The sequence below is a fragment of the Arachis ipaensis genome, chromosome B10 (assembly GCF_059453495.1).
Source record: "Arachis ipaensis isolate K30076 ecotype BB chromosome B10, ASM5945349v1, whole genome shotgun sequence".
Taxonomy (NCBI): Eukaryota; Viridiplantae; Streptophyta; class Magnoliopsida; order Fabales; family Fabaceae; genus Arachis; species Arachis ipaensis.
This window is the reverse complement of record NC_142435.1, coordinates 149,761,034-149,773,384: the sequence shown is the minus strand read 5'-3', so window position 1 is coordinate 149,773,384 and position 12,351 is coordinate 149,761,034. Positions and strand designations below refer to the sequence as shown.

The 12,351-nt window shown below is 32.6% G+C and overlaps 2 protein-coding genes across 3 annotated transcripts; one reads left to right on the top strand and one right to left on the bottom strand.

The window, feature by feature from the left end:
* The first annotated feature begins 1,928 nt into the window (after positions 1 to 1,928).
* On the top strand, positions 1,929 to 3,942 carry LOC107620763 (cold-regulated 413 plasma membrane protein 1). 2 transcript variants are annotated; one of them, XM_016322889.3, is made up of 5 exons: positions 1,929 to 2,312; positions 2,393 to 2,500; positions 2,765 to 2,835; positions 3,461 to 3,714; positions 3,875 to 3,942. In XM_016322889.3, exons 1-4 carry the CDS (start codon positions 2,119 to 2,121, stop codon positions 3,712 to 3,714), a joined length of 627 nt encoding a protein of 208 aa, XP_016178375.1. In that variant the 5' UTR covers positions 1,929 to 2,118; the 3' UTR covers positions 3,875 to 3,942. The 2 variants fall into 2 exon arrangements, with proteins under 2 accessions (XP_016178375.1, XP_020968458.1); XM_021112799.2 differs by having other exon boundaries at positions 3,461 to 3,942.
* Positions 3,943 to 4,931: 989 nt separating this feature from the next.
* Positions 4,932 to 11,877, bottom strand: LOC107620748 (putative CoA ligase CCL6). The gene is made up of 19 exons (XM_016322873.3): positions 11,621 to 11,877; positions 10,683 to 10,746; positions 10,153 to 10,245; positions 9,980 to 10,036; positions 9,765 to 9,813; positions 9,586 to 9,662; positions 9,450 to 9,489; positions 8,965 to 9,059; positions 8,710 to 8,874; positions 8,217 to 8,327; positions 8,008 to 8,095; positions 7,827 to 7,893; positions 7,671 to 7,746; positions 7,454 to 7,571; positions 7,124 to 7,369; positions 6,789 to 6,928; positions 5,982 to 6,164; positions 5,486 to 5,605; positions 4,932 to 5,227 (listed from the first exon to the last, which is right to left on the bottom strand). Exons 1-19 carry the CDS (start codon positions 11,767 to 11,769, stop codon positions 5,180 to 5,182), a joined length of 1,986 nt encoding a protein of 661 aa, XP_016178359.1. The 5' UTR covers positions 11,770 to 11,877; the 3' UTR covers positions 4,932 to 5,179.
* Between the last annotated feature and the right edge of the window lie 474 nt (positions 11,878 to 12,351).

The following is a 12,351-nucleotide window of genomic DNA, read 5'->3' as shown; positions in this document are numbered from 1 at the left end:
TTTTTCAAGTTTTGTAAATATATATATAAAATTTAAAACATTACTGGTTTAATTAAAATGTTTATTCGAATGTATTGAATTGAATATATAGTTGACTGAAAAAAAATCAAATTTTCTTTTAATTTGCAATACTTCAAGACATGCATGTGTTAATAAATCCAAATATTGATATTTGTAATTTGTCTCCTCCCCCGTGCTTCCTTTTTTCTTTTTCCAAACAAATTAAGACATTGTGGACCATGCATACAGATATAGGACATTAAAAGAAAGAGACAAATTAAATAAAGTATGAAAGAGAAGAAAATTCAAGAAAACAAAAAGAAGTTATATACATGCATGTAGACACGGATAGAGAAGAGTGAAATTCCTTACATCTAATGTTAATAAGTAGGGGTGTGTATGACCCAGTCCGGTTTGAAGATTTGGTCTGGTTTCAAATACGTTAGGAGCTATTTTGGTGTAATTTTATTGAGTCTAGGGTCGGGTAAGGGTCTCAAAAATAGACTCGATCATTATATTGGGTTGGATTTGGGCCATAACTCGGGTCACTCGAAGTCGGTCCGGTGGTCCGATCATCATACACATTTAATATTTTGTATTATTAGTAATAGATGAAGGTTATTCTTACGTGGAATTTAAGTATTGTAAACCTTAATATTTTGTGTTATTAGTTATTATAAGGCTATAAGTTAATGTTTTATGTTTAAAATGCATAAGATTTTAGACTAATGCATAATATTGTGTTATTTATATTGATTTAAATATTTAGTGTATTAGACAATATTAGTATTGATTATGGTTATGCTTTAATTTTAGAGAAGAGTTGATTCTTGTTATATTTTTCTAAGTGAATTTTATCATGTCAAATAATAGTTGGAGTCTTGGAAATTTGAATATTTTCACATGCTAGTTTATAAGAAGGTATCAAGAAAATGTAATGTTAATGGCCCGGTTTTCACCCGATTTTTACCTGATATAATCGTGGCCGGAAAGTGTATAGGTTTCATCGGGTCTAGAGCCGGGTTCGAGTCTAATAAATAGGCCCGGTATATATTTTTGGCCGAATCTGAATCACATCAAACCCGGTTTCACCCGGCCCATACATACCCCTATTAATAAGGACTTCCTGTTTTGTTATCCATGCACACATTTTAATTTAATCCTTCTAAAAACTATTTTGGTGTTTAAAGAGAAGTTAAAAAAATGACTTTTCTCATAATAAAAATTTTTTTATTACTTTTCTCTTAAAATAAGTATTTTTAGAATTAAAAAACCAAATACAAAATAATTTATTTATAAACTACTTTTAATATAAGCATTTATTGTTTAAGCTATTTTTTAAAAAATAACTTAATTAAGTTGTTTACTCAAATTGAGCCTAAATTTTGTCCTTTTTATTTTTTCAAGATATTTTTATTAATTAGAATTGAAGCTAATCCAAAAAATATATATCTAGATATGTTAGCTAAAATAATTCGTAATGTAGCCAGTTAGCCCAATACATAAATGGATCAGACCAACAGTTTATAAAACTTGGTCAATTGGACCTTTGCATTATTGATATCTTTTACCAAACTTGAGAAAAAAAAAAATAAAACGATTGAGATGATAACTTAAATTTGTCGTGTGATGCCAACTAGCCTTAGTTTATATGACATATCTTTCTCTTTCCACTTCAAAGGTCTAGAATTTAAATTTTAAAAATTGTAATTGAAAAAAAATGTGGTAAAAATGTGAAAAATATATAGGTGTATTATGTATTTAGCATTAAGAATTGTTCAATTTATTAAAATATTTAAAATTGGAGTTGTCCAATCTCCTGAAAAAAAAAAAATTGTCGTGTGATGCAGCTCTGAGTGAGTAGTGTGTAATGAAAAAAGAAAAATTTTGTTGTGTGATATATTCACGTGCATATCCATAATCCATATAGAAGAACGTTGAACGTTGTTCTCACTTGTCGCAATTCTTATCGAAGCGGCACCGCATTTATGTGATGACGATGACGATCCAATGGTTGAACTCCACGTGGCAGTTCCTATTCCGAGAGTTTCACACGTGTCAGCGCAGTGCAAAATCAGCTTTCTGTTTTCTGTATCTCACACCAAGAAGGCATAGGAAATGTGGAAGCGCAACAAGAAGAGCTACTTAGCAATGAGGAGGGAATTCGAAGATGAAGCAGCTGAATTAATCGGTTCAGATCTGAGGGACCTTGCTTTTGCTGCTAATAAACTCGCCAAAAACGCCGTTAAACTAGCTGCTGTGTCCGGCGCCGGAGTCACTGTGCTTGAATCCGTTGCTTCCATCGCTGCTATGTATGTATCTCTTACTATTCCCTCTTCGATCGTTCCATATCTCTAACCTAATTATCTAATCGCTAATCACTCATCTGCAGCTATTTGCTGATTTTGGATCGTACAAACTGGAAGACCAACATTCTTACATCACTTCTCATTCCATACATTTTCTTCAGCTTGCCTTCATGGATTTTCGGCTTCTTCAGGTACCTCACCCTTTCTTCAGCTAGTGAGAGTTGTTAGTAGATGAAAGTAGTTAGAATAAGTTAGAATCTGTGCTGAGCTGGCACCTTTTCTGTTATGAATTCTGTTAGCTCAGGTATAAATAACCACTCTCACTGTAATCACGTGTAATTCGATTCATTACAGCTTCAATGCATTTTACTAGATCCATTCGTTTCTCTCTGATTTTTCTTGGCTCTGCACTACTCAGAGCAGCTCTTGATACCTCCTCCTTTTTTCCATTGCAGGGGTGATGTTGGGAAATGGATTGCTTTAATTGCAGTTGTATTGCGACTTTTCTTTCCAAGGCGCTTCCCTGGTATCTACATATATGCTTCAATTTTTCTTATAGCTAGGAAAAATCTGATGTCTCTAAACAAGACACAGAGACAGAGTGAGACACAAAATCATGTTTGGCAGAGGAGACATGACAGAAACAATGTGGCCAAAGATACTTAATTAGTGTATTTTGTGTCCATCCTGACATGAAGGACACAGAAACACTTACAAGGGATACAACTTATTTTTTATTTTTTCTTTCATTATTTTTGTTAATTTTTTATAATTATATTTTTTATTATTATATTTTTTATTTCAAATTTTTTGGATGAAAAAAATGAGAATAAATTGGATTTTCATAATTTGTTCTAATTTATCACCAAACAAAATACAAGAACATAAAATTTTCTGTCTCTGTCCATTAGTGTTTTGTCCTGTTTTGTCCTGTCATGTTCTCGAAAACAAAAGCGGCCTAAATGCTGATTAAGTTGTATGCTACAGTATTTATTTTCTTTTCCCTGTAGATTTTGTCGGTATTCTTTTACTTGCTTGCTTGCTCATTCGCTATCAGAAGAGAAATTAAGATCTATGAAATATTTTCCATGCCATGGCAATTAGAAAGTAGTAGTAACTAAGTAACTAACTTGTAACGGTTGATATTGCAGAATGGTTGGAACTTCCTGCTGCTTTGATTCTGCTCGTTGTGGTAGCTCCAAGTCTGTTTGCAAGCACCGTTAGAAACAATGCAGTAGGGGTGATAATATGCCTTGCCATTGCATGTTACTTGCTGCAAGAACATATTCGCGCTTCCGGTGGTTTCAGAAACTCCTTCACCAAACCTCACGGCATATCCAATACGTTAGGAATAATCCTTCTGTTGGTGTATCCTATCTGGACGCTCGTGCTCTACATTCTATAGGTACAAACATAATGTATGTGTAGCAGCAAATTTGGTCTTGTTTAATGTGTCATGAGTGAGAAGCAAGTTGAATTTTGTTGTTGTTAATGTTTGTTAACGTATCTAGAGATTAGAATTCCTTGCCATTGTTTATGACTTTTGCTTTTGCATGTCCTTGTAGTTTGGATGCGTATAAATGATGAGTGAATTCGCGTATTCAAATATCGTTCATCTTTCTTGATTCAGCAACATTTTATTCCTTGAAAAAGAATGCAATATTGCTACATAGAAGGTGAATTGACACTGAACATGAAGACTCAAAATGTGACATAGCTGCAACATTTTCAGATTCTGTATCTCTCTCTCTTTGCTAAGTGTTCTTGTGGTGCTATTAACATCATCCTTAGTTTGTAGTGTGAAGATAACATTAGGGATGTGTTTGGTTGACTAATAAAAATGGGATGGACAATTTTTTCGATAATTTCTTGACCCATAAATAAAGTTTATTTATAAAAATATGCATCGTACTTTTACCTCTTAATCAAACATAAATATAGGGGTGAGCACAGGTAGCGGGTAACCAATTATCCATCCGAATCCGAACCGAATCAATTAAATTGGTTTTGAAACCAATGAATAATTGGGTTCAACTCAAACCAAACCGATGATCTTTGTTAGTGATTGGTTCGGGTATCGATTCTGGGAGTGGGTATCGATTCTGGGAGTGCGGAATCCGAATCAACCCGCGAACCCGATCATATATTAATTAAATAAAAAAATAAAAAATATATATATGACTTTTTCATTAGACAGATTATTCATTATTAATATGTTTGGATTTTAATGGGTTTAGTTTTTAATGTATTTGGTGTTTAAATGTTTGGATTATTTCTATTGATATTACATGTTTATTATATTTGTTGAATTTTTAAGATAAAAATTTGATTTTTTTTTATGAATTTCAAAGTTATCGGATAATTAATTACCGGAACCGAACAAATCCGTTCTTTATTAGTTTGGTTTGGTTCAGATACATATACAAAAAAACACAAATTCGATCCAAATCGAACCAATTATATTTTGATCGGTTCAATTCTAATTTTACCATGAACTCGAACCAAACCGATCCGTGCTCACCCCTATGTACATACTCTCTAGGAGTTTAAGTGTTTATCAGTTTATGAAAAAATAAAGTAAAGTAAAAGAAACTGATTTTTCAAGGGAAGGGAATTTATAGCTTTTTGGAATTTTCAAAATAATTTTATTAATTAATATTGACAAATTACACACGTGGAATGTAGCATACAGAATTACAGACACTTAATCACTTCATAACAAGGAACGACAACTAAATTTTGTTTATCACTTGCAAAGTGTTCATTCATAAACATATATTTACAAGAAACCAAATGGCTTCTAACACAACTGGTAAAAATTACTATCAGAGCATAATGTAGGACTACAGGGTACCCTCTTGTTATATGGTTCACGCCTTTGTTCCCTTTGCTTCCTTGTATAGTTCCTCAATATGGTTCTGCGCATGTTTGTATAGTAACATTAGTTTATCAAATTAAGGCACTCAAACATCTCATTGTAATTCATAGATAGCCCTTGAATCCAGATATAAGGAAGCTAAAACCAATTTACATTTATAGGCTTGTTTAAATTCTAAATCATATCAGTATATGAAGGAGTTAAATAAATAAACAAAAAAACAAGCAAACCACTAAAAACTTGTAAGGTTTGAAGTGAAACAGAGTTATGAAATATTGATCACGGCTTGAAGACAAACCTTATAATACTTGAGCAACTGTGGTCTCTTCAACTTGAATGTTGGGGTTATTAAATCTCTCTCCATGTCAAAGGGAATTGGTTCCAAATGAACAGCCTTTAGCAGCTCAAATCCTCTAAGCTGAGAGAGTTAAAGTCAAAGATTTAATTAGTATGAACAAAATAGATTATATATATTGTTATAAATACTTAACACGAATTATGAAAGTGATTAATTATGTATATGGATTAGTGGACAAATGTATTTTTGTATTATCTTTTTCATTATTCTCTCCCCTCTTTAATAATAGGAGTATAATACAACAATTACAAAGTTTTGCACTTTGTCCTGCTTAGTAGGAGATATGATAGGGGAAAAAATAGGAATATTATGGATATGAAAAATTAATATTGTCTAAATTTATTAACAGAAAGTTATTTTTTTTCTAGAAATAATATACTATCTATTGTCATATATCAGCAGCATAGGATTAAGATGGAGAATTTCATATACATACTTGGTGTTTCTGAGCAGTGCTGTTGAGGTTATCCAATATGTATTTTCTTGCCTTCAGATTATCACATAAAGATTTATAATCTGCAGTCAAATTATGCTCAAGTGCCCAATCCTCAAGGGCCTTTCTTTCAGGAACCACCACAGCCACCAAGAATGACTCAAAACTATTTCCATACACCCAAATCTGCATCCGGAAGGAAATTTGTAATCCATATTTAACAACATAAGTTTAGTTAGGGGTGAGCACGGGTAGCGGGTACCCGATTACCCGTCCGAACCCGAACCGAACCAATTAAATTGGTTCTGAAACCAACGGGTAATCGGGTCCAATCCGAACCAAACCGATGGCTTTTGTTAGTGGGTTCGGGTATCGGTTTTGGGGGTGCGGAACCCGAACCAACCCACGAACCCGATGTTTAGACAATGATTATTCATTATTAATATGTTTTGTATTTGGTGTTTAACATGTTTGGATTATTTCTATTGATGTTACATGTTTATTGTACTTGTTGAATTTTTAAGACAAAAATTTGGTTTGTTTTTATGAATTTCAAAGTTATCGAGTACCCAATTACCCGAACCGAACCAATCTGTTCTTAATCAGTTTGGTTTGGTTCGAGTACATGTACAAAAAAATACAAATCCGAACCAAACCGAACCAATTATATTTTGATCGGTTCGATTCTAATTTTACCATAAACCCGAACCAAACCGACCCTTACTCCGTTTAGTAATTGAGAAGAATTACAATGCCATATTATATATATGCAATTAAGTGTTGATTCTGTGAGTTTATATAGAAACACACCGAAGTTATAAGAGGGCATTGCAGATACTTGTTCTCTATGCTCTCCACAGCAATATATTCTCCTTGAGATAACTTAAAGATGTTCTTTTTTCTATCAATGATTTTCATTGCTCCATTTGGTTGCCACTCTCCAATGTCACCTGCAATGATTTCCAAATCAAGCCTTTAATATTGCATTTAGAGTTTGAGTTATTAGTTATAACTCTTGCACTGATTTATTAATTAAATGACAAGTCACTAGTTAGTCACTTTAGTCAACTCTGAGAGCAACTAAGAATTTCTTGCATTTAGAGGCAATGTAACAGGTTTTAATATTCTACATAGTTAACATTTACCTGTATGAAACCAACCATCAACCATAACCTCATGAGTAAGATCTTGACGCTTGTGATAACCAGAGAACAAGCTAACACCTCTGAGGCAAATTTCTCCACGTGGCACACCGGAAAGTGCATCATATCCCATCTCAGGCACTGATTCAAGCCTTGCTTCAATGGTTGTCATGGGGATTCCAACAGTTCCTGTCATTGAATACACATCACCTATTGCTGTGAAACACCCAGCACAGCTTTCAGTAAGACCTGTCATATCAAAATGAATACACAATCATCAACAATTTCATCTCTATTCAAAGACACTGAAAGATTAAATATCAAAGTTGATACCATATCCTTGTGATAATGTAGATCCACTAGTGACCCTCATAAACTCCTCAACATGTCTAGGCAAAGGAGCAGCTCCTGATAACAAGATTCGAACTCGTCCACCTAATGCTTGTTTTGTCTACCAATTATTCAAACCAATAATGTATTAGCTTTTTAATTCAATCTTTCATGAGTTTTCTATCTTGCTAGTAAAGTATTGATTAAGTTTAAAGCATACCTTATCAAACACAAGCTTATCAAACAAAGGTGCTGCTTTGTGTTGTGGAAGACCCTTCTCTAGATTTCTCAACTTGCTGTTGTTAGAGTCAAGATTAGTTTACATATGAATAGGTAGTTAAAACTGTCATAGAGATTAATTAGTGATAAAACATACTAGTTATATGCATAATGAAACAATGCACTTTGCAGTGCTCCTCCAGAGGAAACCTTGTTGTTTATACCTTCAATTGCAAAATAAAAAAGGAAAGAGGAGCTTAGAATGAAAAAAAAAATAAAAAATACTTGGAGCATTATTTTCATATATGATAATATCACAGAAGAAGAGAATTAATTACCAGCATAAATACGGTCAAAAACTCTAGGGACACCACAGAATATGGTTGGTTTTAGTGTCTGAATATCTTCCAACAGAAACCTAACATCCTGCAATATTTAGTTTGAAAAATTCAAAACTATGCATTAAAAAGTATATAACATAAGATGGAAACTATATTAAATTAAACCAAATTAAATTTCATGAAGTTAATATGGAAGTCTTTCTCACCCCTTGCCAAAATCCTATTGAAGAGTTCTTGTGGATGCAATAAGTTTCCATTATCTGGTCATATACATGTGCAAGAGGAAGAAAGGAGAAGTACACATCCTCCTCTGTTGCCTACAAATATTCCAATATCACAATTTTCTTTAATTGTCATAAATATGAGAAACATGATACATGACAGAGTACAATGGCGTCGTTTGATTCATGTAGCCGACCCCACTTAGTGGGACAAGGCTTTGTTGTTGTTGTTGTTGTTGTTATTGTCATAAATATGAGAAACTCAACCTTGTCTGGTGACTTATATTCGGTCAAAATCGAGTCGATCTGATGTGTAATACAAAATAACTCGAATATTTGAGTGACTTATTTTGAATTGTACAACAGATTGACTCATATTTATGCTACAATTTGAGTATATCCTAAGAGGTAATAACTTTTTGTAACAGAAGAAGATTAAGATGCTAATGAAGTAAGAATAAAAATTCTTATAGCATACCACTCTGTCTGTTAGTGAAATTATTTGGTCAATAGACAAGACTTCAGCCATGAAAGCTTCATTCTTGATGACAACACCTTTGGGATCTCCAGTTGTTCCACTTGTGTACATTATTGTGCAAATATCAGTCTTCTTTTTTGATGGTAGATCACAGTCCAAACTTCCCTGATAGACAAAGACAAAAAATAGTAGATTAAGTTATTGCAAAAAATTATGAAAGAATACTCAATGTGATTATAAAGCATGTTTCTATACCAAGTGTAGAAACTCTCCCCATGTCAAGCAACATGTTCCGAATTTCTCAGCTTCCTTCTTTTGTGTGCTTGAAACACTTCCAAAGCTCACAATAGCTACACCATTATTATATTAATTCACCAACTGAATGAGGAAAAACACTTAGAGAAAAGGACAAATAGGTCCCTAACCTTTTGCTCCGCGGACATTTTCGTTGCTGATCATTGAAAAATACTTTTAAGTGCCTGACTTTCACAAAACTTGGACGGATCAGTCCCTAACGGAGACATTTGGACGGATTAGTCCCTGAAGGAGGCATTTGAACGAAGGGATTGATCCGTCCAAGTTTTGTGAAGGTCAGCGACTTAAAAGTATTTTTCAATGGTCAGGGACAAAAATGTCCGCGGGACAAAAGGTCAAGGACCTATTTGTCCTTTTCTCAAACACTTAATAATCTAACTAGCTAGGAATCATTAAGGTTTAATATAGAAATATGTTCAACCTACTTTTGAGATTTGAACAGCACCTTTCAAGACAAGACAAAATCTGCACAAACATGAAATCAAAATTGACATTATTCTAAGTTTCTACTCCAAATAAATTATTGTGCTAGCTAGGGAAAAAAAAAAAAAAAAAACTTACAGATGGAATCTTATTTTCTTGTACAAATGCTATTGAAACTTCGGCATGATTTATGATAAACTCCACTGCATTAGGACCTGTTAGGCATTATAATTCCATGTTATATGTAAGAGAAACTAATCAACTATGTTACACAAATTGATACATATTCTATAATTCTAAGGAAGGAAAAATCATACCGAGGGTATCATATAATGGAACATATGTTACTGCATGGCTATTGCAAGCCTACAAAACAGGGTGAAAATAAAATTGAATCAAGTTATATATCTTGTTGGAATAATCAACAAGGTATATTATACATAACACTCTTTTATCTCTAAATATATAATTGTATATTCTAATTTCTCTTTGATAAAATGTGAATAATATTACAATTTACAAAGTCCTATACCTCCATTGCAATAATCCATTCAGGGCAATTGGATCCATAAATGCCACAACGATCACCCTTAGAGTGAAAAAAAAAAAAATCAAAAAAATAGTTAGATTATTAATTCACATTTAATGATTTACAATACAAAATATCAAGCACATTATAAGAGCAATAAAATGTTGCATACTCACAGGATTAACCCCTAGGCTTCTCATGGCAGAACCCATTTGGATAGAAGCATCATAAACCTCTTGATATGTCAGCCATGCATAGGGACCTGCCTCCTAATAATTCACCTCAATTTTCTCAGTATATTCTAAGGGTTAACAAAAATAACAGAATTTTTTTTAGGTTTAATTACTCTGTTGGTCTCTATAGTTTCGTGAAATTTTCAATTAGGTCCCTATACTTTTTTTCTTTTTAATTGGGTCCCTGCACCAAATTTTTTTTTCAATTAAGTCCCTCTTAGTAGTAATTGGCTTAATTTTATAGGGACCCAACTAAAAAGAAATTGATACAGAGACTTAAATAAAAGGAAAAAAAAGTGTAGGGACCCAATTTAAAAAAAAATTTGGTGCAAGGACTCAATTAAAAGAAAAAAAAGTATAAGGACCTAATTGAAAATTTTGCGAAACTATAGGGACCAGCAGAGTAATTAAACCTTTTTTTTATTAGGTGAAATCGATTACATAAATTACACAAATTCATAGACTTATAGTACCTTGGATTCTGTTTTCTGACGCCGGCCGAGCATTCGACAGTTGGGATTCCTCTTAACAGAGTCCCTGCCAAAAGGAAACATTAAAAACTGCTAAGGAAAGTTCTAAAACCAAATATTACCATTATACTGTTTGTTCCATGAATCTTCTTCAAATAAACTGCTATACTTGTTATGTTAATCTTGTTTTCAATCAAAACAAATTCATTATTTATTTGGCAACCATTGTTTAATCTGGATAGATTAGAGAATCATTATTAGAATGAAATAGCATTTAATTGATAAATTGATGTATTAAAATCAAGAAATTAAGGATATATAAAACTAACGTGTGCATTGATACAGACTAGTTAATTAAAGCCAGTAACACATGTTAAGTAACATTAGCATATGCGGCTATTATATGGATTGTGATTTGGTCAGTGTGATAATTACATTGTGCAATTACAAATGATCTAAAACTGAATACTAATACAGAACAAGCTCATTTTGAAACAATTAATCACCCTTTTAATAAAAAAAAAGCATTATTTTGTTCAAAGCTACAAATGGAAAAGCTTATTATGCAAGGATGCATGATAAATTATATTCATTTCCATAATTCTATGTTAAAATAAGTCTTCACTAACAAATATACTAATAACATAATCTAAAAGTAGAATATATAGTGTAGAAAAATAAAATGTTTAAGTTTTAAAGTATTAAGATATTGTATTCTAAATTTAAAGAGTGTTATTAAGACATATTTGGATATTTTCTTTAAGAAAGAAACATGGAAAAAACAAGAGACGTAAAAACTCGATATTTTCGATATTTTTTTAAAAGACAATAACACAAATACAATTTTTTTTTTTTTTGTACCATAAATAAAAAACTTGTGTATTTTTTATAATTCCTAAAAACTAATGAAAAAAAAGAATGGTATAAAAGAAGAAAGTGACCTGAAGAAGTCCCAAGGTGAATGTAACTGAGGAGGTACTTGCAAGAGAGAATCTTTGGCATATATGCATCTATACACAGCTCCTACTGAGGGCTTTCCATTACTTGCTTCTCTTCCTTCCTCAACTTTCACAGTATAAACCTCTGCCATTCTCAATAATAACAATGTTCACTGCACTGCACTGCAGGTTACTGATTTGATTCAGAAACTCTATGTATTTTTACTGCCTTGCAGGTCTATAACACACAACACAAGTGGGGTTTTATGGGGCAATAATTGTGTCATAAATAAAGAGAGAGAGGTTGTTGCATCTTAGCTTGCATGTGAGTATCTGTGACAGTAAGAGAAAAGTGTTAGGAGAGTTGGTTGAGCCAATCCTATGCAATAAATTCACAACCTAAATTACTTATGGGACAGGTTACTCTCTAGTCTCTCTACCTTTATATATATATAACAGTTTTTTCCAGCTTTGATTTTATTAATCACTCTCTCAAAATCTTAATTTTGTCTTTTCCTATAGATGTTGCATGTTTTCTTCAATTCATGACTAGTTCTCCATATCCTCTATTTATATACTTGATTGTTATGTGCTAATGGCTGTGAAAGTTTGGTGAAGCTTATCACCCTAATTATGTGATTATCCCAATATACAAATTAATAGGGGTGTCCATGGATCGGATCGTATCCGCAGATTTGCGGTAAATATCCGCATTCGATCCGAAAATTGCGGAT